At 44.7% G+C, this 27536-nt stretch overlaps 1 protein-coding gene across 2 annotated transcripts; it reads left to right on the plus strand.

The window, feature by feature from the left end:
- Positions 1 to 17082: 17082 nt before the first annotated feature.
- MINAR1 (membrane integral NOTCH2 associated receptor 1) lies at positions 17083 to 25000 on the plus strand. 2 transcript variants are annotated; one of them, XM_066589996.1, is made up of 3 exons: positions 17083 to 19222; positions 19337 to 19587; positions 23595 to 25000. In XM_066589996.1, the coding sequence occupies exons 1-3, from the start codon at positions 17083 to 17085 to the stop codon at positions 23790 to 23792; spliced, it is 2589 nt and encodes an 862-aa protein (XP_066446093.1). In that variant the 3' UTR covers positions 23793 to 25000. The 2 variants fall into 2 exon arrangements, with proteins under 2 accessions (XP_066446093.1, XP_066446092.1); XM_066589995.1 differs by having other exon boundaries at positions 17083 to 19218; positions 19345 to 19587.
- The last annotated feature ends 2536 nt before the right edge of the window (positions 25001 to 27536 follow it).

Below are 27536 nucleotides of genomic sequence, written 5' to 3' on the forward strand. Positions count from 1 at the left end.
CATACATATGACAGAGTCACATGACACACAACATGATACATTTTCCAGACATATCCCAGACATTAACCCATTCAGTGCTGCAGAGGTGCAAAACACATACCAAACGCACACTACAATTAGGACACTGACAAGACAATGGCACGAGACAGACATATGTGAGACCATGTTCACCATAAGAAAAAAAAAAATCTTTATACCGCAATAAAAAAAAAATCTACGCAAAATATGTAGCATGCTCCATCCATGCAGAATATTCAGCACCGAAAAGGTTTCTGCTGACTTTATTTTAGACCGCACTAATAAATCTGCCACATAGTGTCTTCTGCATCGGTGAATTGCAAATGTGTTGTGTATGGTGTCGCTAAAGTTCTAAAAATAAATAGACTGTAGTGTTTTGCAAAAAGTTGCAGAAATGTCTCACACCGAAGTGCAATAATAACACAGCAAATGAAAATACGAGCACTTAAAATATAATAGGGCATATACAACGGATTCCAAGTCCTCTGTTCTCGGCTGATTACGACTGCAGTGAGCTGCTCTACTTTCCTCAGTGTCACCTGGAAGCTCTGAAACACCGAGATCTTGTAGTTTGAAATGACAAGTAACGGGATGTAATGTGTCTATGTGACAGCCTGATGCCTCTACATTCCCAGGTGGAAGCAATTTTTTAAAACTGGCTTATAACCCCTTCACGACTGGCAAATTATTTAGTGAGACCTTAGAAGAGAGAAGGCATTTGTCTTTGTCTAGTTTTGGATCATTTTGAATTGATCGCAAAGGAAGCCTAAGGCCCAATGTGCACGGGCGGATTTTAATTATAAAATCCGCACAAGTCTAGCATGCGGCAGATCCGCAGCTCTAGCCGCCCACAGGGATGCATGCAATTTAAAGCATGCGGAATTGATGTTTTCCCAGTGTGTGGATCGCACGCGCAGAAAGAAATTGCAGCATGCTCAATTTTGTTTGCGGATCCCGCAGGACGGCTTCCATTCAAGTCAATGGAAGCCATCCTATCCATGGCATAGCCACAGCTGTCACTGTGGCTGTGCTGCAGATCGCGGGAAAGCATCTGCTGTGCTGAAGAAGATCCGACTGGCAGAGAGGAGATCCACGCTGGAGAGGTAAGAAAATCTTTTTTTCTCCCCATGTCCGCGGGCACTGCTGGATTCAGCTGCTGGATTCAGCTGCGGAATCCATGCATGCAATGGACATTGGGCCTCACAGATCCTAAAAGATCCATGAACTTTAATGACGTCCATCAGTTTTCTGTCCCTGGATAGAATAACATTGCAGATTATAATATTCTGCCTGTCAGAAGCATAAAGCCCAGTTCACATTTTACAGTTTTTTTCATGTAGGATTTATTAGCCAACATTGAGAGTGGATCTATGGTGAAGTATTAAGAGTATACTTGTTCCTGGTTGTATCTCTTTTTCGGTGCAATTAATGCAAAATCGCAACAAATAATATTATGGGTTCAAGAAACGGTGACAGGATGCATGCTTGTGCAGCAGTTTTACAAAGCCATGGCATTTTTGCTGCGATTTTGCATAAATTGCAGTAAATCAAAAATGCTTTAACACCGTCATGTGTAAATATACCCTAAACATTTATTGTAAGACTTCTACCATAGGCCAGATTCACACAACCGCAGGCGTATTTGCGAGCACATGATTGTAGCGTTTTTGCAAAACGAACATTGCATTTTTGCTTGCACATCGGTATATTTTACTGTATTTTTTCTACCCACAAGGCAATATGCATTTGCATCTGGCAAAAAAATATGCACTGATTGAAATGGCTAATTAGTCTAACGAGTTCCAGATGTGTTCTTTTTTCTGTGCAATTACTCAGTGTATTTTGTGCGCATTTGCGTATCCCCACTGACTTCCTTGGGGGCTAAAACTAAAACTGTAAAGTTTTAATTGGGCCCTAAAGAATATTTATTGTCCGTAATTTGAAAAAAATCTACTTTAGCTGAAAATTGATCTTCTCACCACTAGAGATGAGTGAGCACGCTTGGATAAGTCAGTTACTTGAGCGAGCCTCGCTCTTCTCGAGTAACTGCATTCTTGTCCGAGCGTGCTTGAGGGGGGGAGGGGTGGCGTGGGGGTAGTGGGGGGGGGGGGGGGAGAGATCTGTCTCACTCTCTCCCTCGCTACTCCCCGCTATCCCCCGCCGCCTCCCCAAGCAAGCTCAGACAAGAATGCAGTTACTCGAGAAGAGCAAGGCCCGCTCGAGTAATTGACTTATCCGAGCGTGCTTACTCATCTCTACTCACCACCTCTCCTTCCTCTACTCAAGTCTGAAGGAATGTTTGTGGTGTCCATACAGCTATACACAATATGGTGGTGAAGGGCAGGTTGTACTTAGTTTTGTGGGACTAAGTGTAAATGTTGAAGCAAAGCTTTTGACCGGAGACTGCTTTAAAGATAGCTGTTGGACCATCATCTATTCCTCTTGACTCCATCATAAACATGCACACTTGGCTCGGATGAACATGCATTTTCTCAATGAGGAAAGGCTTAACTTTTACGGGAACAAAGGATTTAGCATGTTGAAATCCAACATATCTGATCCTACTTTCCCTAACATATGCCATAAGAGAGAATTGGAAGACCGCCATACACATTAGATGGTTGGCCAATCCTGCCAAAATTGGCAAGTTCAGTTGACATTTAACTAATGTATTTGGAGACCTTAACACTTTTCTACAATTGTGTCCAATCTAGAATTTTTTTTCAGTTACAAAGCTTCAATTTCAGGCTAATGAGTTTAACCCAAAATACTTGGCCCATGTATTAGATCTGAGCAGACATATTCACATACTGTATATTTATAATTGATGGGGAACCAAATGCTTATCAATGGCTTTCCCAGTGTAACTCAAAGCATATGTGTCCAAATCAGCTGAGGGAGCTGGAAGCTGAAAGAGCAATCATGCCAAATTGGGACGGTACCAATCCGGTCAGAAGGTTGCCTCAGATGAATTTCACAAGTTGCAGAAACAATGATCTGAAAACCTGGTATTCTGTGCTCTCATAATGGAGGAGGAAAAGGGAAATGAGAACACAATGTAAATGAAGCCTTAGAAATGCTGATGCAAAATACTGACCAAATGCTGCTGCCTGAATAGGGACTAACCTGCTAAACTTACATACTTGTATTGGAGTGGCAGGGGATTGAAGAGGTAAGTACGGATTGTTTTGTTACTTGATAGAGATGAGCGAACGCGTTCGTCCGAGCTTGATATTCGTGCGAATATTAGGGTGTTCGGGATGTTCGTTATTCGTAACGAACACCATGCGGTGTTCTGGTTACTTTCACTTCCTTCCCTGAGACGTTAGCGCGCTTTTCTGGCCAATTGAAAGACAGGGAAGGCATTACAACTTCCCCCTGCAACGTTTAAGCCCTATACCACCCCCCTGCTGTGAGTGGCTGGCGAGATCAGGTGTTCGCCTAATATAAAAGTCGGCCCCTCCCGCGGCTCGCCTCAGATGCGGTGTGAGTTAGATGAGGGACAGTGCTGTTTATACCGGAGCTGCTGTAGGGAAAGAATTGGTAGTTAGTGTAGGCTTCAAGACCCCCCAAAGGTCCTTATTAGGGCCACTGATAGCTGTGTGTTGGCTGCTGTTAGCAGTGGAATTTTTTTTTTTCTCAAAATCGGTTCTGCAGAGCGTTGCACCTGGCATTAGGGACAGAAGTGCTGCATAGGCAGGGAGAGTGTTAGGAGTGAGTGTAGCCTTCAAGAACCTCAACGGTCCTTTCTAGGGCCATATTTATCCGTGTGCAGTACTGTCCAGGCTGCTGTTAGCTGTGCTGCATTTTTTTTGGGCTTCTCAAAATCGCCTCTGCAGAGCATTCCACCCTCCATTGATACTGCAGGGAAAGAATTGTATAGGCAGGGCCACAACACAGTTATTATTCATAGAATATACGCAGTGCTGCCTTTTGGTGGAAAAACAAGTGGAAACAAATCTATTTGTCCAGCCTGTGTCCGTCCTTACGGGCGGTGGACACGTGTGAGCTGCGTGAACAACATTGCTAAATCAGACGCACCCAGCTACGCTTTACTGCTGGCTTCGCCATTTGCTTTCCTTAATTGGGAAAAAAAATACCTGCTCTGCCAGAGTTATAATAACTCTGCTACCCTCACGTTCTGTGACACATAAGCAGGGACACAGCACAGTTATTACACTTCTCATGTTCATTGAATATACGCAGTGCTGCCTTTTGGTGGGAAAAAACTGAAAACAAATCTATTTGTCCAGCCTCTGTCCGTCCTTACGGGCGGTGGACACGTGTGAGCTGCGTGAAAAACATTGCTAAATCATACGCACCCAGCTACGCTTTACTGCTGGCTTCGCCATTTGCTTTCCTTAATTGGGAAAAAAAATACCTGCTCTGCCAGAGTTATAATAACTCTGCTACCCTCACGTTCTGTGACACATAAGCAGGGACACAGCACAGTTATTACACTTCTCATGTTCATTGAATATACGCAGTGCTGCCTTTTGGTGGGAAAAAACTGAAAACAAATCTATTTGTCCAGCCTGTGTCCGTCCTTACGGGCGGTGGACACGTGTGAGCTGCGTGAAAAACATTGCTAAATCATACGCACCCAGCTACGCTTTACTGCTGGCTTCGCCATTTGCTTTCCTTAATTGGGAAAAAAAATACCTGCTCTGCCAGAGTTATAATAACTCTGCTACCCTCACGTTCTGTGACACATAAGCAGGGACACAGCACAGTTATTACACTTCTCATGTTCATTGAATATACGCAGTGCTGCCTTTTGGTGGGAAAAAACTGAAAACAAATCTATTTGTCCAGCCTGTGTCCGTCCTAACGCCTGTGGACACGTGTGAGCTGCGTGAAAAACATTGCTAAATCATACGCACCCAGCTACGCTTTACTGCTGGCTTCGCCATTTGCTTTCCTTAATTGGGAAAAAAAATACCTGCTCTGCCAGAGTTATAATAACTCTGCTACCCTCACGTTCTGTGACACATAAGCAGGGACACAGCACAGTTATTACACTTCTCATGTTCATTGAATATACGCAGTGCTGCCTTTTGGTGGGAAAAAACTGAAAACAAATCTATTTGTGCAGCCTCTGTCCGTCCTAACGCCTGTGGACACGTGTGAGCTGCGTGAAAAACATTGCTAAATCATACGCACCCAGCTACGCTTTACTGCTGGCTTCGCCATTTGCTTTCCTTAATTGGGAAAAAAAATACCTGCTCTGCCAGAGTTATAATAACTCTGCTACCCTCACGTTCTGTGACACATAAGCAGGGACACAGCACAGTTATTAAACTTAGATTATTCATTCACTAAAGGCAGTGGGGCCTTTCGTTTTCCCAAAAGGGCAAAAATTATATTTGGCCTGCAGTCTTGCGCCAATTTATTTCCTGCCTGTTAAATCAAATCACTGGTAATACAGCATGCTGAGGGGTAGGGGTAGGCCTAGAGGACGTGGACGCGGCCGAGGACGCGGAGGGCCAAGTCAGGGTGTGGGCACAGCCCGAGCTCCTGATCCCGGTGTGTCGCAGCCGACTGCTGCGCGATTAGGAGAGAGGCACGTTTCTGGCGTCCCCACATTCATCGCCCAATTAATGGGTCCACGCGGGAGACGGTTATTAGAAAATGAGCAGTGTGAGCAGGTCCTGTCCTGGATGGCAGAAAGTGCTTCGAGCAACCTATCGTCAACACGCAGTTCTGCGCCGTCCACTGCTGCAAATCCGAATCCTCTGTCTGCTGCTCCTCCTTCCTCCCAGCCTCCTCACTCCACTACAATGACACCTGCTCAGGAGCGGGAACACTCCCAGGAACTGTTCTCGGGCCCCTGCTTAGATTGGGCAGCAGCGGTTCCTCTCCCACCAGAGGAGTTTATCGTCACTGATGCCCAACCATTCGAAAGTTCCCGGGGTCCGAGGGAAGAGGCTGGGGACTTCCGCCAACTGTCTCAACAACTTTCTGTGGGTGAGGAGGATGATGACGATCAGACACAGTTGTCTTGCAGTGAGGTAGTAGTAAGGGCAGTAAGTCCAAGGGAGCAGCGCACAGAGGATTCGGAGGAAGAGCAGCAGGACGATGAGGTGACTGACCCCACCTGGTGTGCAACGCTTACTCAGGAGGACAGGTCTTCAGAGGGGGAGTCAAGGGCATCAGCAGGGCAGGTTGCAAGAGGCAGTGCGGTGGCCAGGGCCAGGGGTAGAGGCAGGGCCAGACCGAATAATCCACCAAGTGTTTCCCAAAGCGCCCCCTCGCGCCATGCCACCCTGCAGAGGCCGAGGTGCTCTAAGGTCTGGCAGTTTTTCACAGAGACGCCTGACGACCGACGAACAGTGGTGTGCAACCTTTGTTGCGCAAAGCTCAGCCGGGGAGCCAACACCAACAGCCTCACCACCACCACCATGCGCAGACATATGATGGCCAAGCACCCCACAAGGTGGGACGAAGGCCGTTCACCGCCTCCGGTTTGCACCCCTGCCTCTCCCCCTGTGCCCCAACCTGCCACTGAGATGCAACCCCCCTCTCAGGACACAGGCACTACCGCCTCATGGCCTGCACCCACACCCTCATCTCCGCTGTCCTCGGCCCCATCCAGCAGTGTAGTTCAGCGCACCGTTCAGCCGTCGCTTGCGCAAGTGTTCGAGCGCAAGCGCAAGTACGCCGCCACGCACCCGCACGCTCAAACGTTAACCGTCCGCATAGCAAAATTCATCAGCCTTGAGATGCTGCCGTATAGGGTTGTGGAAACTGAGTCCTTCAAAAGTATCATGGAGGCGGCGGCCCCGCGCTACTCAGTTCCCAGTCGCCACTACTTTTCCCGATGTGCCGTCCCAGCCCTGCACGACCACGTCTCCCGCAACATTGTGCGCGCCCTCACCAACGCGGTTACTGCCACGGTCCACTTAACTACGGACACGTGGACAAGCACAGGCGGGCAGGGCCACTACATCTCCCTGACGGCACATTGGGTGAATTTAGTGGAGGCTGGGACAGAGTCAGAGCCTGGGACCGCTCACGTCCTACCCACCCCCAGAATTGCGGGCCCCAGCTCGGTGGTGGTATCTGCGGAGGTGTATGCTTCCTCCACTAAAGCACCCTCCTCCTCCTCCTCCTCCTCCTCTGTCTCGCAATCAAGATGTGTTAGCAGCAGCATGTCGCCAGCAGTCGGTGTCGCGCGGTGTGGCAGCACAGTGGTGGGCAAGCGTCAGCAGGCCGTGCTGAAACTACTCAGCTTAGGCGATAAGAGGCACACGGCCCACGAACTGCTGCAGGGTCTGACACAGCAGACCGACCGCTGGCTTGCGCCGCTGAGCCTCCAACCGGGCATGGTCGTGTGTGACAACGGCCGTAACCTGGTGGCGGCTCTGCAGCTTGGCAGCCTCACGCACGTGCCATACCTGGCCCACGTCTTTAATTTGGTGGTTCAGCGGTTTCTGAAAAGCTACCCACGCTTGTCAGACCTGCTCGTAAAGGCGCGCCGGCTCTGCGCACATTTCCGCAAGTCCCACACGGACGCTGCCACCCTGCGCACCCTGCAACATCACTTTAAGCTGCCAGTGCACCGACTGCTGTGCGACGTGCCCACACGGTGGAACTCTACGCTCCACATGTTGGCCAGGCTCTATGAACAACGTAGAGCTATAGTCGAATACCAACTCCAACATGGGCGGCGCAGTGGGAGTCAGCCTCCTCAATTCCTTTCAGAAGAGTGGGCCTGGTTGGCAGACATCTGCCATGTCCTTGGTAATTTTGAGGAGTCTACCCAGGTGGTGAGCGGCGATGCTACAATCATTAGCGTCACCATTCCTCTGCTATGCATCTTGAGAAATTCCCTGCAAACCATAAAGGCAGCTGCTTTGCGCTCGGAAACGGGGGCGGGGGAAGACAGAATGCCGCTGGATAGTCAGGGCACCCTCCTGTCTATTTCTCAGCGCGTACAGGAGGAGGAGGAGGAGCATGAGGAGGATGAGGAGGAGGGGGAAGAGACAGCTTGGGCCGCTGCTGACGGTACAGCGGCTGATTGCCTGTCATCCTTTCAGCGTGTATGGCCTGAGGAGGAGGAGGAGGAGGAGGAGGATCCTGAAAGTGATCTTCCTAGTGAAGACAGCCATGTGTTGCGTACAGGTACCCTGGCACACATGGCTGACTTCATGTTAGGATGCCTTTCTCGTGACCCTCGCGTTGCACGCATTCTGGCCACTACGGATTACTGGGTGTACACACTGCTCGATCCACGGTATAAGGAGAACCTGCCCACTCTGATTCCCGAAGAGGAAAGGGGTTCGAGAGTGTTGCTATACCACAGGACCCTTGCGGACAAGCTGATGGTAAAATTCCCAGCCGACAGCGCTAGTGGCAGAAGGCGCAGTACCGAGGGCAAGGTAGCAGGGGATGTGCGTAGATCGAGCAGCATGTACATCCCAGGCAGTGCAACAGTCTTTAAGGGCCTGGCCAGCTTTATGGCTCCCCACCAAGACTTTGTCACCGCTCCCCAGTCACGGCTGAGTCGGCGGGAGCACTGTAAAAGGATGGTGAGGGAGTACGTAGCGGATCGCACGACCATCCTTGGTGACGCCTCTGCCCCCTACAACTACTGGGTGTCGAAGCTGGACATGTGGCCTGAACTAGCGCTGTATGCCCTGGAGGTGCTTGCTTGTCCTGCGGCTAGCGTGTTGTCGGAGAGGGTGTTTAGTGCGGCTGGGGGAATCATCACAGATAAGCGTAGCCGCTTGTCAACCGACAGTGCCGACAGGCTAACACTCATCAAGATGAACAAAGGCTGGATTTCCCCAGACTTCTCTTCTCCACCAGCGGACAGCAGCGATACGTAAGCAATACGTAGGCTGCACCCGCGGATGGAAGCTACGTTCTCTCTCACCATCCAAAACGGGGACATTTCTGCTTCATCAATCTGTGTCTAATATTCCTCCTCCTCCTCCTCCTGCTCCTCCTCCTGAAACCTCACGTAATCACGCTGAACGGGCAATTTTTCTTAGGGCCACAAGGCTCACTCAAATAATTTTTCAGAACAATTTTTATAAGTTTCAATGCGCTTAAAAGCATTGGAACTTTAACTTGAACCAATTTTTCGTTACACTGGGCTGCCTCCAGGCCTAGTTACCACTTAAGCCACATTAACCAAAGCGATTAATGGGTTTCACCTGCCCTCTTGGCTGGCCATGGCCAATTTTTGGGATGTACATTAGTACTGTTGATACAGCAATTTCTGTGGGCCCTCGCCTACAGTGTAATCAAATTAATTTTTAGCCCACCTGCATTACAGCTGACGTTACCTCAGCTGTGTTGGGCAATGCAATGGGATATTTTTATGTACCGCCGGTGGGTTCCAGGGAGCCACCCATGCTGTAGGTGCACACTGAGTTTTTAATACATCTGTACACTTCTAAAGAACCCGTCTGACTGGGGCATGCAGTGTGGGCCGAAGCCCACCTGTATTACGCACGACATTACTACCTCAGCTGTGTTGGGCAATGCAATGGGATATTTCTATGTACCGCCGGTGGCTTCCTGGCACCCACCCAGGCAGTGGGTCCACAGGGAGTTTAACCTACATGTGTCCACTTGTAAAGAACCCCAGTCTGACTGGGGCATGCAGTGTGGGCCGAAGCCCACCTGCATTAACCCTTTCCAGTCCACTGTGTGACCTGTGAAGACATTAGGGTTTAAGGCTGTACAGCTCCGTTGTTGGTAGACGTCCGTCGGGGTTCTCTTACTGTATATTGCCAGCCTCTCTGCTGTCGGAGCCTATCCTACGTGTCAGCTCATGCAGTACTGGCTTTAGCCAGCATATAGCGCCGTTGTATAACGGCAGAAAAAGAGTAAGCCCCCTAGGAAAACCATATACAAATTGGATTGGAAAGGGTTAAGCACAACATTACTACCTCAGCTGTGTTGGGCAATGCAATGGGATATTTCTGTGTACCGCCGGTGGGTTCCAGGGAGCCACCCATGCTGTGGGTCGACAGGGACTTCACAATAGGGAGTTGTACCTGCCTGTGTCTATGAATTAAAAAGCCCGGTCTGACTGGGGCATGCAGACACCTTGACAGAATGAATAGTGTGTGGCACATAGGTTCCCCATTGCTATGCCCACGTGTGCAGCTCCTGATGGCGGTGGCACAGGATTCTATTTCTCATTGCTTCTGTACAGCATTGTGGGCTATCGCTCCGCCACTTTTAAAGAGGGTCGCTGCCTAGCCGTGCCAACCTCTGCAGTGTGTGCCTGCGGTCCCTCGTCATGGCAGACGCAATTCTAAATAGACATGAGCGTGGTGTGGCATGAGGGCAGCTGAAGGCTGCCCAGGGACACTTTGGTGTGCGCTGTGGGGGGGGAGGGGGGGCGGTTGGGCAGCATGTAACCCAGGAGAAGTGTCAGTGGAGTGTCATGCAGGCAGTGATTGTGCTTTGTTGGAGGTAGTGTGGTGCTTAGCAAAGGTATGCCATGCTAATGAGGGCTTTTCAGAAGTAAAAGTTGTTGGGAGGGGGGGGCCCACTCTTGCCGGTATTGTGGCTTAATAGTGGGACCTGTGAACTTGAGATGCAGCCCAACATGTAGCCCCTCGCCTGCCCTATCCGTCACTGTGTCATTCCCATCACTTTCCTGAATTGCCCAGATTTTCACACATGAAAACCTTAGCGAGCATCGGCAAAATACAAAAATGTTCTGGTCGCCCATTGACTTCAATGGGGTTCGTTGTTCGAAACGAACCCTCGAGCATCACGGGAAGTTCGTTCCGAATAACGAACACCCGAACATTTTGGTGTTCGCTCATCTCTATTACTTGAACATTTGCTGTTTCTTTTTTTAAAGTCTCAGTTTCCCTTTAAGATTGGCTGTATATGAGAATAGCTCTACCAAGAATCCAGAACATGAAGAACTGGTTTCCATTTAAGAGTAAAGTTGGAATTATTATAGACTATAAACAACTTAACCTTCAGAGAAATACAGATTACGGGGTACTTGTAGTATAACACAGATGGAAATGAGCTTTCATAAAGGAGGGGTCTGGGAATTAGATTTAGAGGGGTTTTCCAGGACTATCCTCAGCATAATGTGGATCGTTAAAAGAGGGTTAGTTACCACATACAGGTAACCAGCTTGCGGCTGAGACTCAGCCCAGCCACAGCTGCCACTGAAAGCGTGATCTTCCCGATAGGGTCGGCAAGATTGGGCAGCTACTGGCAGCTGCGGCTGTGCTGAGTCTCAGTCACAAACCAGTACCTGTATATGGGAACACACCCTAAAACTTTGGAACAACCTGTTAATAAAAGAGTGAAGTCAATGATGCAGAACAAAGGAGAAGCACTTTATTTAAAACCAGCAATAGTTGATTGGTGGGGTTCTGCTACCCGGGATGCCCACCTATCAGCGAATCACTTTGCCATATGGAATTGATGTGTTGCCAAAAACACACAGTGAATGGGAACTATGCCTGTAATACCATTTCGGATCACTGCAGTGTGTATAAAGCTGTGTGCTTTTGGCAACACATTGCCTCTCTACTCTAGGGCAGCAGCCCAACAATCAGTTTATTGGCAGGGATCCCAGGTGGTGTATCCTCGCAAATCAACTATTGATGACCTTTCCTGAGGATAGGCCATCAATAGTTCAGTACTAGAAAATCCCTTTAATCCTCAGACAATGAGTGATGGGTTAAAATGTATTATAGCAAATCGGTGCAAATTCGCTTTAGAAGCATGGGTTAATTAAGCTCAATTACATTCTCCATATCATTAGCAAATTAGTAATAGAGTATACAGCATACTTAAACGGGTATTCCAGTAAGATCAAGTTATCCCTATCCTCACAATACACGATAACCGATTGGTGGGGTCCGACTGCAGGAACCCTCACTAATGGCCAAAATGGGAGATGCGTATTCCCTTGACAAACAGGCAAAAGGAACAGTGCAACATTGCGCATGCTCAGCCACTGCTCTTTTGATTTTAATGGAACTGCCAAAAATAGTCTAATTCAAGTGCTTGGCTATCTCCGACACTCCCATTCATTTCAATGAGAACCCCAGAGTTTGCCGATTGCTTGCATTTGGCTATTTTTGGCAATCCCATTAAAATTAATGGAACGGTGGGTGAGCATGCTCTTGCACTGCCACTCCATTCATCTTGCCAGTCACTCAGGAGATATGGAATCCCCCTCTTGGCAAACAGTGGGGGGTCCCAGAAGTTGACCCCCCATGATCAACTAATTATCTCCTATCCTATGGGGATTCCTACTTCATTCCTACTGCAAGTTCTATCATGGAAAATCACAAAAGGTCGCCTAAAGCAGGCATTAAGGTGTATTTGGCAGTTGCAGTGTATAAGGATGTATTCTCCTGGTGCAGTTGAATCATAGTTTTGCTAAATCAAGGGATTTTCTGCAAAATCTCAGCAAAATGTGCTTCAGTCGCAATGTGTGACTATACCCAAATGATGCCATATACTCATGGGTTAATATCTTAAATTGCTTACAGTACAGTAGATATCTGCCTTTCATAATAAAAATACACCAAAGACTTTGAAATGGAGCTGAGATTATGGAACAATTCTTTTGAGAAACATTTAAAAATTGTTACACGATGTAAAAGTATTAAGACAGAAAAACCATAGGAGAGATGGTGGATGAGCCGCACTCCCCTCTGTGTACTCAAGCCATGCATTTTAATCATTCTGCATCACTCCTTCAATTAATTAGGCTTCCAGTTTTGTAGTTTTGATTACATTTAACACCTCTTTCAACTTGGAGAGATAACAAGAGATATAAATAGTAGAATCACATAGCAACTCAAAATTGCTACACAATTACATTAGTAATACTCGACATGTTAAAGAGAATGTAGCAACTATATATTTTTTTTCACTGATTAAAACCAGATACTAAAAATAATCATTTTGCCGAATCTGTTTTTATGGTTGCATATGCTTTAATTCCAGAGTGACAATGGAAATAAGCAAAGAAACATAATTTACTAAAAAAATTTGTCAAACATCTTATTTATGTATTTGCGAATATAGGAAAAACAATTATAAGGTAATACATACTAAACGGCTAACAACAATAGATGCTAGTCCCTGGACTTTTTGCACACATAAGACTGAAGAGTAAAGGTTGTTCAGATCTGAATGATTCATGACCTGAATTGGTCATCAATAGCTGATCAGCGGCGGTTAGCCACACCCCCATTGATCAACTGTTTGCTGGGCCACTGTGTCACTGTACAGTGCCAGTAGCACATAGCTCTGTGTACTTTGCAGTGGTCCGTCATGGTATTGCAGGCACAGCGCCCATTCACTTCAGTGGGAGCTGAGCCTACAATAACATACCAGGTCAGTGCAAAGTGAAAGTTCTTCAGGGTCAGGTTTAGCACATTGAAGAGTTCCATAGTATGTAGGTGTGTATATTTTCTTATACATCCTTTTGTAACCAATTTACTTCATCTTAAACCGTGACACATCTAAGGCCTCATGTCCACAGGTGGGTCGGATTCTGCATGCAGCGCCCACGATTCCCAATGGGCGGCTTGAATTGCGGATCTTCCGCAAGTCAAATCCGCCCGTGGGCATTGGGCCTCATGCCAGTGTTTCCCAACTAGAGTTCCCCAGAATATGGGATTCTTTAGAACCTGATTCTCTGTAGAGCATCAACAAATAGTCATATCTACCAAAGAGGTGGCAAACTATTATAAGCAGTACTGGCTCTAGGTTAACATGGGCCCTTGGGCGACAGAGTCTCAGTTGGCCCCCTTTCCTGCTTTATGCACATAGGGCACTGAGGACTAGTCTCTTGCAAAACCGAAAAGAGAACTTTTTACTGTCCTGTGTTTACTCGGAAGGAATTTCTTTGGTATGAAGGTCTTGTTTTGATGCACTGTGCCAACCAGTGTTACCCTGTTCTTCAACAAGTGGTCAGCGAGTTCTATTGGTGTAAAGAAATGTCCATGGGTGCCGAAGTACCTTATTGCCAATTTCCTTCACCACCTTGAATGCAATATTTGTTCACCCCACTTTATCCAAGTAGGGCAAACCTTTCAGTAGATAGAAGTAGTTGGAATCACGTTTAAAGAAGATCTTTCTTCCATATTTTGCTGGCTTTTAACTCATGTACTGGTAAAAGCAACAGCAACCTTGGAATGGGACCAGTAGTCAGATTCATACCTGGAAGGTAGCACTGTTGGAGATTGAGAATTATCTGGTTCCATACTTCATGAAAAGACACAAATTTATCTGTAGCCCTTCTTGATGACTTGTTATCAAATCTCAAAAAGTACATTAGGTCTTCAAATCTTCCCTTACTCATCGTAGCACGAAAAATTGGTGGAAGGTATTTCTTGTTCCACAGACATTTGATTTTCAAGTGACCTGCAGTGATCAGCAGTCCAATCAAAGCTTGGATTTCTACCTAATTGCATTTTTCCCACATAAACGAGTATTTAAAAAAAAAAAAAAAAAATTCTCACTGCTTCCAAATCGGTGTACACCAAAACTTTTTTCAATAATATCACTTGTGACGTACAAATCAAAAGCAGTCACTGGACTTTCCAATATATTCAAAGGTGGCAGCTTTACCACCTTTGTTTGTGACTTGATAATATTGTGTCTTCTCACTTCGCATGGCACCTGTGTATTTCTGCTCCAGAGTAAGCATTCTTTCCGTACATAGCAAGAATTTACAGCTGCCAGCAGTGCAGTGCTCTTACCTTCCGAATCGTCAGCAATATTTTCATTACTTTGCTCGCCTGGGACTTGACTCCCAACACTCACGTGATGCTCTTGACTGTCATTTGGCTTAGGTTTGAATTCATTGTCACTGAACTGTATATCACTGTTGTCTTCTTCTGCAAGCAAACAACTTATTTCCGCGTCACTCAGTTTTCTTTTTGGCATGCCGAAACACTAGCAGCAGGGGAAAATTTATGAACACACACGCTTGTTCTCCGACTACTATTATCTGGCATGGGGTGCTCGGCATATCTCTCATAATTGGGGTGAGATGTACCCAAAAACTGCGATACATTATTTTCCGTCCACAAGAAAGCACAAAGGTGGGAAGAATAAGTGACCCACGAAACAGCTTGTGAGTCCGTCAGACTCATATTAGGTGTCTATGTAGCAAAATTAAGTAATAGCATTTATCTGGTTCATACATAATGTAGAAAGAAAGTGCAAAATCATGTTATCGGTGGAACAACATGATGGAGGAATAATGAAGGGGATATTACACAAAGCTAAAAGGAAGCAACGCAAACTCTCAAAAACATTATGGCATGAGGCCGAGAGACTCACCTTAGGTGTTCCAGGGTTAAATTCAAGTACATGCAGTGCAGGAAGATGTACTGTGCCCATATACCATGCAAACATTGGGACGGTCAGGAGAGGATTTATGCACAGTATGGTGATGAAGCTGGGACACAATACACCTAGCTGCACTGTGCAAACCTGGGAAATACAATGTTGCATGCTTGAGCTTTAGAGCAAGCTGGTCATGATGCAGAGCTGCTGGGATGCCAATCAAGTCAGGATGGGCAAGATTGAAGCCCGGCCTGGAGCACTCTCTCTGATATTGTCACCACCAAGAAGGCTCTTCGGTGGAAATTTGCATGGGGCATGCAGAATTTTAAAAAGTGATTTTTGCATTTTTGCTGCACCAGATTTAAAATATTGGGGAATGTTTAGAAACATTGTTACTTCTAATGCATGGTGGCAGTTTAGGGTCTAAAAATGACCCGACTCGTTATCTCTAAAGAGGTCTTCCAGAATTACAAAAACATGGCTGCTTTCTTCCAAAAACATTGTCCACAGATTGTGCCTGGTATTGCAGCTCATCCCCATTCACTAGAATGAAGCTGATCTGCAATACCCAACACAACCCATTGACAGGTGTGACGCTGTTTCCTAATGCAAGTCGTCATGTTTTTGTAATCAACGCCTTTAAGCTTTTCCTGTGTCTGCAAAAATGACATGAAGGCAACAAGGCAGTTACAGTACCAGGAAATGTCTTGGTACTGTAAGAAAAAAGTGACTATACAGGTTTAATGAGCCCTGATTTTGGTTTGATCATTTAGAAACATTTTTTTTTGTTCGGAGAAAATATATAAAGAAATAAATCACTTTTTTTCCTGACATGTTATTTCTTCAGGCAAAGGAACAGCTAACAGCTACTTGTTATTTAGGGTCAGGACCCGATTAAATAGCCTCACATAGTTTCCTAGATTTCAGTGAGTATGACTTAAAGTGGTTATCCAGTTATGAGCTATTGATAGCCTATCTTCAGAATAGGCCATCAATAACCCATCGGCAGGTATCCACCATTCAAGAACCCCGCTATTTAGCTGTTTCCTGGGCTCCCACACTCGGGCATGGAACTCATTTCTGCTGGAAGCAGACAGCTCTGCTGCAACTACAGTGGTGCAGCCTGGTATTGCAGACCATGTTCCCATTCGTTTCAACAGGATAAGTCATAACAAATTAATCACGCTATGTCTGTGCTTTTTCATATGAATATATTTGTATATATATGCCCCATCCTCATCTGTTTCATTATACCTGAGGAAAAGCCCTAAGTAAGTTTGAAAGCTTGCTATAACATCATGCATTTTTGTTAGCCATTAACCCCTTCAGTGGCAGGTTTATTATTACCAGGGCAGCTTTTTTAAATAAGTCAACAATGCAAGTAAAAACCCCAAAAGACTTCAGATGACAGCTCAGTGCTCTGCACATTTCAGCACTAGAGCTGTCCATGGAAATCTTCTGGGGTTTAACTGCATGGTCAGTGCAGCAAGCCCCGGAGATTTTCAAGGCGTGTCACTAAAGAGGTTAAAAGGTATCATATCTACAAGATTAATTGGTTTCTCTTACTGAGAACAATCCCATTTTGGACAACCCCTTAAATAGGACAGTGGGGTTAAATGCAGAGAGACCTGTATTTTAAAGTTTTGGGTGGAGTTCGGTATTAAAATGATTTTGCATAGTTATTAACTGCAACATAATGTTACTTGTTATAATGTTATTGTTCTCTTCTTTGTAGGAACATAAAAACTTGTCACCATGAGTGATGTTCAAGACTCTTCCTATCTTCTTGTGAAGATTCTAGAAGATTTAGACTCAAAACAAAACTCAGTTTCTTACCAAGACCTCTGTAAATCTTTATGTGCCCGATATGAACTACCTGAACTTGCAAAGCTGCGCAGTCTCCTTTACTACACTGCCTGTCAAGATCCGAGCTTTCCAGCAAGTCTTTTCCGAGACAAGATGAGAAATGCCGCAGAGAATCAACAGTCCAAAAAGATTATAGCAGCTGCTGATATAGTCACTATATTTAATTTGATCCAAATGAATGATGGGGCAGCCAAAGAAAAACTGCCCATTCAACAGCAGTCTCAGGAGAAAGAGGGCCTGGAATCGGACACAGATGTTTACAGTAGCAAAGATATAGTCCCACACAAAGAAGCACAGAAGCGAGACACCAACCGGAGTTATTCCATTACCAGGTCCTCCAGCTGCCACAAAGAAGAGTGTGAAGGATGTCACACATTTCTTCCTGAGCCAAATTTCCTCTTAGGAGTTAAGCAAGAAGGAAATGAACGGGCAGCGTCTATGGAGAGATTGCAAACTTTGGACTCATATTCTATGGTAACACCGCAATCCTGTGAAATGCAAAGCACCTATTTCCCAAGTCAGCCATTATCTGAGCCGGAATCACTGCCACCTACACCCAGTGAAGAGCCTTTCAGACTTCCAGCTTCCAGTGGACAGAGGAGAAATATTTTTAAGGATGATTTTCACAACTTAGTAAGAGGGTCACCTAATCTAACCATGAAAAGGAATGAAGGGAAAATAAGTCCTAAGACAGTTTTTTTCAATCACAGTTTTGAGATGCCATACAGCTCTCATTATCTAAATACAGCATACTCTTCTTCAGAGGACTTTCGAAGGGCAAAGCATGAAAGCTTAGATGACCTTCAGGCTTCCACCTACTTTGGCCCAACAACTGGTTTGGGATTGCAAGATCAAAAAAGGTTTATTAGCAAGCCGAAACACCTTATAGGAAAGCCTGTGAAAAGCTGGAGTTTAAACACTGAAGAAGTACCGGATTTCGAAAGGTCATTTTTTAATAGGAAAGAAGAAGCTATGTGCTACCCAAGCACCGGCTTACCGACGGCAAATTTTGTAACTGTACCAGAGCGTCATCATTCTTATTTACCAGATCTAGCACTAAAAAATAATGGGAAGAAATTTTGTGAGCCTCAAGATGTTGAGAAACAAGAGGCCTTAAGGAGATTCAGAGACAAGGGCACAAAAACACCGTCCTGTCAATTCAGCATAGAGAAGACAGAGAGTGTTGGTACACAGACAGAACAAACCGAGACAAAAAAAGGAAAGGACTCAAACATCTCTTCCAACTGCAGCCGCTATATAGAGGGCAGGGCTCGTAACCAGTCTGAAGCAGACTCTGAAATAATTAGTGATGATATTAGTGACATATTCAGGTTTCTAGATGATATGAGTCTTTGTGGATCTTCTGGCATTCCTCAATCTTCTTGCTACAATAGTAGTGGTTCCTTAGCTCAAATTCCACGGGTAGACAATGAAAGTTCTCCAGAGCATGCATCAAGTAGAGCAAACAGCAAACCAATCAAGGGTCCACGGGCAGAGACTTTGGAAGAAGAAGAACTAAAAAGTAGTGTTAGAAAGTTAGTCAGAAGAATTGGAGAGATAGAGAAGAAGTTAGAGTCACTTTCTGGTGTGCGTGATGAAGTATCCCAAGTGTTGGCCAAACTAAATAAACTAGATGAGAGAATACAGCCACCAGAGAAAGCAAAGTTAGAGATTGAAAGTCAGCCTCATAGTGATGCCACTTCCAGTACAAGAGCTTCACCAAGTTCATTCCAAGATCAAAGCTCATCCCACAATGGTGGGAACGTGGACAAGTCTGACTGCTGTTGTCCAGACATTACCAATGCTACCACGGAGAGTCTTAGAGTCAAAGCCATGAAAAAAAATCTTTTCTCACAAAGGTCTGTCCGGTCACTAACGGAAGATATTACTACCAGTGAGTCTAAGCCTGGAAATTCCCAGCATGATTGTCGACCTTGGGGTTTCTCCAAACAGTCTAGTATATCTGAGGAAGACAAGAAGGATAAAGGAGGATCAAGTAGGGACTGGCACCGCAAATCAAAAGAGGTAAAATATCTAATACATAAGTAAAAGTTGTAAAATATAATCTTAAATATCTTCTTTAAAGTAAAAGAGGTAAAATATATTTATTATGTATCTTTATTCTGTCATTTGCTATCGGTTCATCACCAGCATGAAATACCTCATTTGCACAGGATGTCAAAACCATCAAGGGATTCGTATATGGTGGAACAAGTATTCAGTCCTCACCCTTATCCAGCATCTCTGAAGTCCCACATGAAAAGCAACCCCATTTACACAGACATGCGCCTAACAGAAATGGCAGAGATAAAACGAACCCAACCGTCATGGACTATAGAAGAATATGCACACAACTCAGGAGAAAAAGGGCGTCTCACAGCACTGGATCTCCAGGTAAACTGTAATGTATAAACTCTTCTCATGTACACTAATCACTGTTATTTTTCAGGCTGTTGTTTTACTATAAAGGGTCTCTAATTGTATGTAAAAAAGCTGAATAACGTATAATGTAAAGCGCTGCAATTTTCTATTATACACTCATTGTCAAAAAAAAAAAAAATCGCTCCCCTAGAAGGAGTTGCCGGAAAGTAATGAAGCTTTCTCTGTGTGATTGTAACTCTCATATAAGTAAGTGATTTTGTCGAAGTTGGCGTCCCTGATGGTCCCGTATATGTTCTATTAGTGATAAATCAGAGGGCTGGGCAGCCACAGAAGTATGACAATGTTGTGGAGGCATTCCTGTGACCCCCTTGCTGTGTGCGGCCGAGCATTATTCTGCTGGAAAATACCTCTTGGAAGCTGCCATGAGAGGAACCCATGTGGCTGCAGGATGTCCTGAACATATCACTGAACTGTCATTGTCCCTTGTACCGACTGTTGAATGCAATGACCTCCCCGACCATCACACCAGCAGTGGGGGCAGTGTGTCGCTTCACAGCAAAGGCAGGATTGAGGTGCTCAGCACTAGGTCTCCAGACAAGAACATGGTCATCGTCAGTGCCCAAACTAAACCTGGATTCATCATTGAAGACAACCCAGTTCCACTCCGTAGCATCCAGTTTTGTCACGCATGACATCACTGCAAATGGAGCTTACGGTGGGTGGGTGTCAAAAACAGTACATGTAATGGGCAATATGAGTCCAAATCTCCTTCAACTAATCGCCTGGAATAGTTCAGACAGACACAGGGGCCTGTAACGATGGTGCCACCTGTCTCTGGATGGCGGACAACAATCGGATGATCCTCTCTACTGGTGGTCTGTTGAGGGTATACTGAGCCCAGTAGCCTTGTGTGCCCTCACATATCCACTGGTCACAACACCTCCTAACAGTCTAGTCAGAACGGCAAAGGTGGCGGGCAATTCATCAATATGACCATCCAGCTTCTTGCATTCCAATAATGCACCCCTCTCAAACTCTTAACAGGGTGAAATCTCTTTGATTGTACTGAAGAGGCATCTAGTAATCAGTAAGCTCTACACAAGCTGAAAAACAGTTCAACTACACACAAGTAGAGCCTTTTTATAGGCCAAGGGGAGAACCACTCTTAGGATCTCAGTTGACAAGACCGTTCATCTAATCACACCACAAATCTAATCATTTGTATATCTGCCTGAGATGTAACTGCATTCTGAGTTTCGTAGCAAAACGACAACTCCTTCTAGGGGCCGGATTGTTTTTGACAAAAAGTGTAATTTGCGTTCCAGTTCTGAGCTATTTCCAAGACCTCTGCTATCAAATGAAAATATCTATGTATGAAGGGGCTGCAAATACTTATTTCTGCTCATGACCCTCAGATTACTACATATTATCTAGTCTAAGCAATCCTCTGTTATGGCAGGTTCGCACTTAGTGGAAATGATACAGATTTTCTGCAGCAGAAAATCCGCACCAAAATCCACACCATTGGTGCGGACAGGAGTTTGGTGTGGATCCACAGCAGACTTCAACTCTTCTATTGAAAGGCTGAAATCAGCTGCGGATCCACACAAAAGCCATGTTTAAAGCCACGCTAGTGGTGTGATTTTTGATGAGAATTGTGGTTTTTGATAGGTCATCAATAGTTGGTCAGCTGGAGTCTGGTGCTCGGGATTCCCACCGATCAGCTAATCCACTGGCCTGCTGTCAGTGCAGCAAGGCCGGACATCTGCATCTGTAGTCAGAGCTGAAAGTGTTATAGAAAGCTTCACTCCCTTGAAATCAATGGGAGGGATGCCTTCTATTACACTTCCGCCTCTGACCACAATGAGGATCAGGAAATATAATAGAAGGCATCATGCATAGCTTCCAATGATTTCAGTGAGAGTGAAGCCTCCTATTACACCCCTGTCCCTGACCACCGATGCGGATGTTCCGCCCCTTAGCACTGATAGTGGGCTGGAGAGTCAGCTGATCAGCAGGGGTCCTGAGAAGCGCACTGGTGCTGATTAACTATTGATAACCTATCCTCAGGACAGGTCATGAATAGTAAATGCCCGGAATACCCCTTTTTTACTATATTATAAATGACATGAGGGACATTTAAAAAACAACAATCCATATTTGCAACACTAAGGCCTCATGTCCACGGGGAAATTAAGAATTAAAATCCAGAGCGTTTTTCCCGCACGCGGATCCGTGTCTCATAGGGATGCATTAGACACCCGCAGGTAGTTAAATACCTGCGGATGTCATTTTTCCCTACAGGTGTGGGTCCCGCGTGCAGGAAAAATTCCGGACATGCTCCATTTTAGTGCAGGTCTCCCACGGGGACGGCTCCCGCAGGCTTCTATTGAAGCCTATGGAAGCCGTCCGGATCCGCGGGAGACCCGCGCCTGAATTAAATTCACCTGCTCTAGACGGTACGGGTCTTCCCTTCTTCGCAGCCGGATCTTCTTTCTTCGCCGAGCACATCCACCGGGCCGAAAAAAAGAAGATCCGGCCGCGAAAAAGGGAAGACCCGCACCGTTCGCAGCAGGTGAGTTTATTCTTATTTTAATGCCTTATGTCCGCGGGGCAGAAGGGACCCGCTACGGATTCTCCATGGAGAGTCCGTAGCGGGCCTGATTTTTCCCGTGGACATGAGGCCTAAGATGTATTACTACATCTGAAGGACCAGCCACATAAATAGTACTGGATAAAGCACAGTCAAAAAGGGACATTCTAATAAATGTTTCTTGAGAATGACAAATTGGTCAGTAATCAATCTTTGTGTGCTTTTATATAACGGGCAAAGCACTTGTGAAACCCACACTTCCCATCTCATCTTCTTAACTGAAACACATTGGGCAAATTAGCTATTGGAGAAGCCATTAAAGGGGTTTTGACATTACTACAAAATTGTTTTCCAGCCACTGGGCATACTGTCAAATAAAAAAAAATTGAGCATACTCACTTCTCCTCAGTCCCCCGAAGTGCAGGTGAGCACTCACACGGCCACTGGTTCTGGCTTCCAGGCAGTGGTATTTACGTGACTGCTTCGACAATCAGAGGCCATAACGCCACCATCCCAAACTCCTAACATCATGGTGCCCAGGACATGTGCGCTAATGCCAGGAGTGCTGAAGGTGGTGCATTGACTTCTGATAGGCCTCAGTGGTCACATGACTTCCGCCGAGCCGATGTTATGTGAGACGCTCAGCTGCGTTTCAGGGGCTGAGAATAGGCAAATATGCTCTATTTTTTTTAATTTTACAACGGTCCCAGCAGCTAGAAAATAATTTCTAGTTGTTAGTACTCAGTGCAGGAATCCAAGTACTTCTAACGCATTCACTTCCATTTTTCCAACTCTATCCTGTGCTATGGGAATAAATCATATTCCAGAAGATTTCACTGGTTTGCTCCAGATTGGTTATAATGAGAAGCTTCATGCATAAATATATGTATTTGAACTCAGGGGTATTCCCCTTGAGCCCCCATACCCTTCTGGTTTATTATAAGGAAGTACAATACAGTTATACTGAATATAACGTACCAATTACATGCATACCCCTCCCAACATCATAACAACTCTTGGTTGGCCTAGTATGTAATGACGCTGATGATTAACATATGTTTACGCCCCAGGTGTATGTTGCTAGGTGAACACGTAATTTCGAAGAAACGCAACTAGAATAGACTATCAATATCTCTGCCTGGACTAGGGAATCCAAGACAGGAGATAAGAAGCAGCCCCCCCTCTTATGAGCGGTGGGCATCGCAGGTCTTTCTCATGAGAATCATGTATGTGTATATATATATATATATATATATATATATATACATACATACATTTGCATAGGCTGCTTTAAGAAACACATTAATATTATTATTACTACAACACCTGAAAGCCTTATTCTAGCCAAGTAGAGTTTAGTACCCTAAAAGTTTTGAAGATCTACTTACAATTACTGAGCTCTACTGTATTTTTTTTCTCCTTAAAGACTCAGGAATCCCTGAACCCAAATAATCTTGAGTTTTGGATGGAAGACATCTACACTCCGGGTTATGATTCTCTATTGAAAAGAAAGGAAGCCGAATTCCGTCGAGCCAAGGTCTGCAAGATGGCAGCACTCATCACCGCAGCTGCCTGTACAGTAATCCTAGTGATCGTCGTACCTATTTGCACCATGAAGTCCTAATCTCCAGAAACAGACGGACTGCTCAACTTGCACTCCCCATGTATCCTGTGTACACTGACCAGGAATGGGTAATGTTCGCTACGAATGAATGAGTAGAAACTGAAAGATACCGAACTCTATATTTATATAGGACACTCACTATGTGCACATTACAAGTATGATGCTAGCATTTTCTATGAACCCAGATAAAAGGAGTAGGAATTACATAATGGCATGTACCTCTTGCAGCAGCATATGTAAATGGATTATAGAGACTATAAATCCTCATCCCTCAAGGGAGATCCTCTTGGATAGTCATCACACACAATAGAAACTACCACAAAGAATACATATCAAGCTGACAAACATGCACAGACCTCAAAGATGTGAATTCAGCGTTCATCTGCATAAGGGAAGAAAAGGAAGGAGACATTTAGAGGACAAACCGTGAACAGCCAAAGAGATGATGCAGCATCGTTGGAACAGCAATACACAATCATTCCATCTTTCGTGCCTTTCTTCAATACATTGACAGCAATTCTTGCTTTTAGCATTACATGTATTTTTTTAATTTGGATATTAGGATAATTTGCCGCTTTAAAAGGAACCGTCGGAGAAGTTCAGAATCATGAAGAGCCGCGTGTGGCGCCCTCAATAACTCCATAGGAAGTTATGGACTCAATGTCAAAAGTTTGACACAAACTTAGCTATGATAAGCATGATTGTTATTCCGTGATGACAGTGAAAGAATGTGTCTTCAAAACTGTAATGTTCAAAATTGACAGGGAGGATATATCCTGATTCCCTTTTATCCATTAACATAGGCTATCTTCAAGTCAGTGACTGGTTCTTAAAGGGATTGTCCAGAATTAGAAGCAAAAGGTCTGCTTTTTCCACTAAAAACAGTGCAACTTCTTTAAATTAGCAGTGACTGGTATTGCGCCACTCATAAATAAGTTGCAATACCAGACACAGCCAATAGGCAGGAACGGCGCTGTTTCTGTAAAAAGTAAAAAAAACCCACCTTTTTCTAATACCTGGTTTTGGAGTCGGTTCTTGTTATGCATAAGAGTTCAAGGTGGGAGATTTCCCTCCTAATAATGCACAAAAAGCAGCATAAACTCTTACCTGTATTAAAAAGGGCAAGCTATTTTCTTACTCCTAAAAAAAATCTGCGATATATATAATAAATATCAGATTATTTACGAGAGCAAAGACATTGAGAAATATTGAGGATATTCTATAGATATATATATTGTATAATGTGAATGTATAAGAATATGCATTGTACTCTATATTACTATTAGCATGAATTCTATATTATATACTGAAACTTAAGTATTATTATTAAAGGCCGGGGATCACCGGTAGACGACATATTGAGTCACAGTAGGGATCTTTGTGGTCTATAGGTGAAGAAATTAAAAGATCAAATAAGCGATATTTGTAATCATCAGCAAATTTAACGAGGACTCTTTATGCTAATCTTTATAAAGATTAAACGCGTTACGTTTATGGACAGGAAGAATGTACGAGGAAAGGTGTTATTTCATTAAAAAGATTAAAAAGTGGTTATTTGTGTCTTGTGTATCTTTATAGAAAATGTCAGAAATCTAAAGGAACCCACAAAATCCCTTCCTAGTCTATGCAAAGCGAATTACACTGTGTATGCCAAGTGTACACCAAAAGTAATTGGATGCCCAAGCAAGAATCAAAAGTAGTATTCATTTATGGGGCTTCCTTCGGTGCCAATGACATTGGTTACCCTGCATGGCATACTTTCTATCACGGACGGCCTTAGGTTAGATGGTGCCCCGTGCAAAATTTTTTAGTAGTACTCTCCCCTTACCACCATCATAAGAGAAAAACACTAAGTAGAATAGTGGATAGAACTTCTATAGGCTAGGTAAAAGAATACAGTATAGGCTATATAATGTGCTGTAGGCCAGTTTCACATGAGTATACTATAGACACAGGTATGCAGCTTATATACTCATATAGAGCTAGCCATATGGAGTTTATTTACATTCGGACCCCACTGTAGACTGCACTATTTAAACCTAATTGGAATCAATGGGGAAAAAATATCAGTTTTTTCAGTTTCTTTCCTCCAAAAACGGAGCAGAGAGGCGGAAACCCTGACCTAAGCCATAATGCAGACGAGAAAGTAGCCTAAGAGTTGTTTCTAGAAGAAGGGGTTCGCCTCCACCCAGCAGTTGGCAGTCAGCACCCTCTGCCACCACACAGGTCACACATAGATAAGCCCGACCCTGCTTTCTACTAATGTCTGATACACTTCAGCTGGTATCTTCCTTCAGTAATCCAACAAACGAGTTTTCTCAAAGATAATACATTAGCCCTCCTACAATGGTGCAAGGGGTATCATCATTGGACAGTTTATCAATGGAAGAATACATACACAAGGAAAATAGAGAAGTGGTGACAGCATAAGCGGGGCAATAAAATATTATCTTTATTCCTCCATAGTTGACATGCAACGTTTCAAGCATGAAAAAGACTCTGAGTTGAAACGTTGCATATCAACAATGGAGGAATAAAGATAATATTTTATTGCCCCGCTTATGCTGTCACCACTACTCTATTTTTCTTGTAGCTGAAGTGGACCTGGGGATCGGGTCCCTTGGTGACTTTGCATTGGGGACCCGTCCTGCCACATTGCGGTGAGGAAGTTATGCTGCTAGCAGATTCTCTTCAATTATTGGAAGAATACATACAGTGACAAATTACGGTACGCTCTCTTCAAATCAAATGGAAGCACCTGGGTGTGAAGGATGACGGGGAACGCCTCCTGCCTGAGTGTGTTGTTACAACAGTTAAGCATGGCGGAGGTTCCATTATGGTCTGGAGATGTTTTACATGGCATGGTTTTGGTCTGTTGGTTGTAGTGACAAGAACCATGAGCACGGAGTTATAGCTAGAAAATAATGTACTGCTGACAATGTGACAATACTCTGGGAATGGCCAGCAATGCTTTCAACAAGACATGACTTTTTACAAATTCAATGCTGTTTTACGCTGTTTTGAGGATATGGATGTTCCACGATAGGACTGGCTGCACAGAGTCCTGACCTGAACCCTATTGAACATCTTTGGGACGAACTAGAACATCGGGTCAGGAAATATGAACAGTATCCTTCTTCTTTGAGAGAACTTGCCAGAAATTTGCAGGATGAATGGAGGGAAATACCAGCTGAAGTGTATCAGATGTTAGTAAAAAGTATGCCACAGAGAGTATTTGATGTCATTAGTGCCAAAGTAGCCGCATTAAGTATTAACATATGTAAAAAAAAATAATACTGTACTTTTGATTCTTGCTCAGGTGTTCAATTACTTTTGGTAGGATAGTGTGATTTCTATAGAGGCAGGAAGTATGGCTGCTTTTGAGCCCCAAGAGAAAGCATGCCCAACTCAGGTAAGTAGGTGAATACCTTATTTCAATAGATTGTAAGATCCCATATAGGGGTCCTACAACCAAGTGTGATCAATGGACTTAAAAGTATGTTACATGTTCTTTAAAAAACTGGCTAAAGACTGGGAATGGGACAAAATAACAAACTGTGCAGTACTTACTGTTAGGATGTCTCATAAGTGCATGGCAGCCACGCAAGTTGCAAAGCTCCTGCAGTGGTCATGTGCCGTTTATTGTTCACATGACTGCTGCAGCCAATCAGTGGCCTCAGCAATCACGCGCCATTCATGCGTACATAGCAACTGAAGGCATGGATTAGCTGCAGTGGTCACGTG

This window comes from Eleutherodactylus coqui, chromosome 2 (assembly GCF_035609145.1).
Source record: "Eleutherodactylus coqui strain aEleCoq1 chromosome 2, aEleCoq1.hap1, whole genome shotgun sequence".
Classification (NCBI taxonomy): Eukaryota; Metazoa; Chordata; class Amphibia; order Anura; family Eleutherodactylidae; genus Eleutherodactylus; species Eleutherodactylus coqui.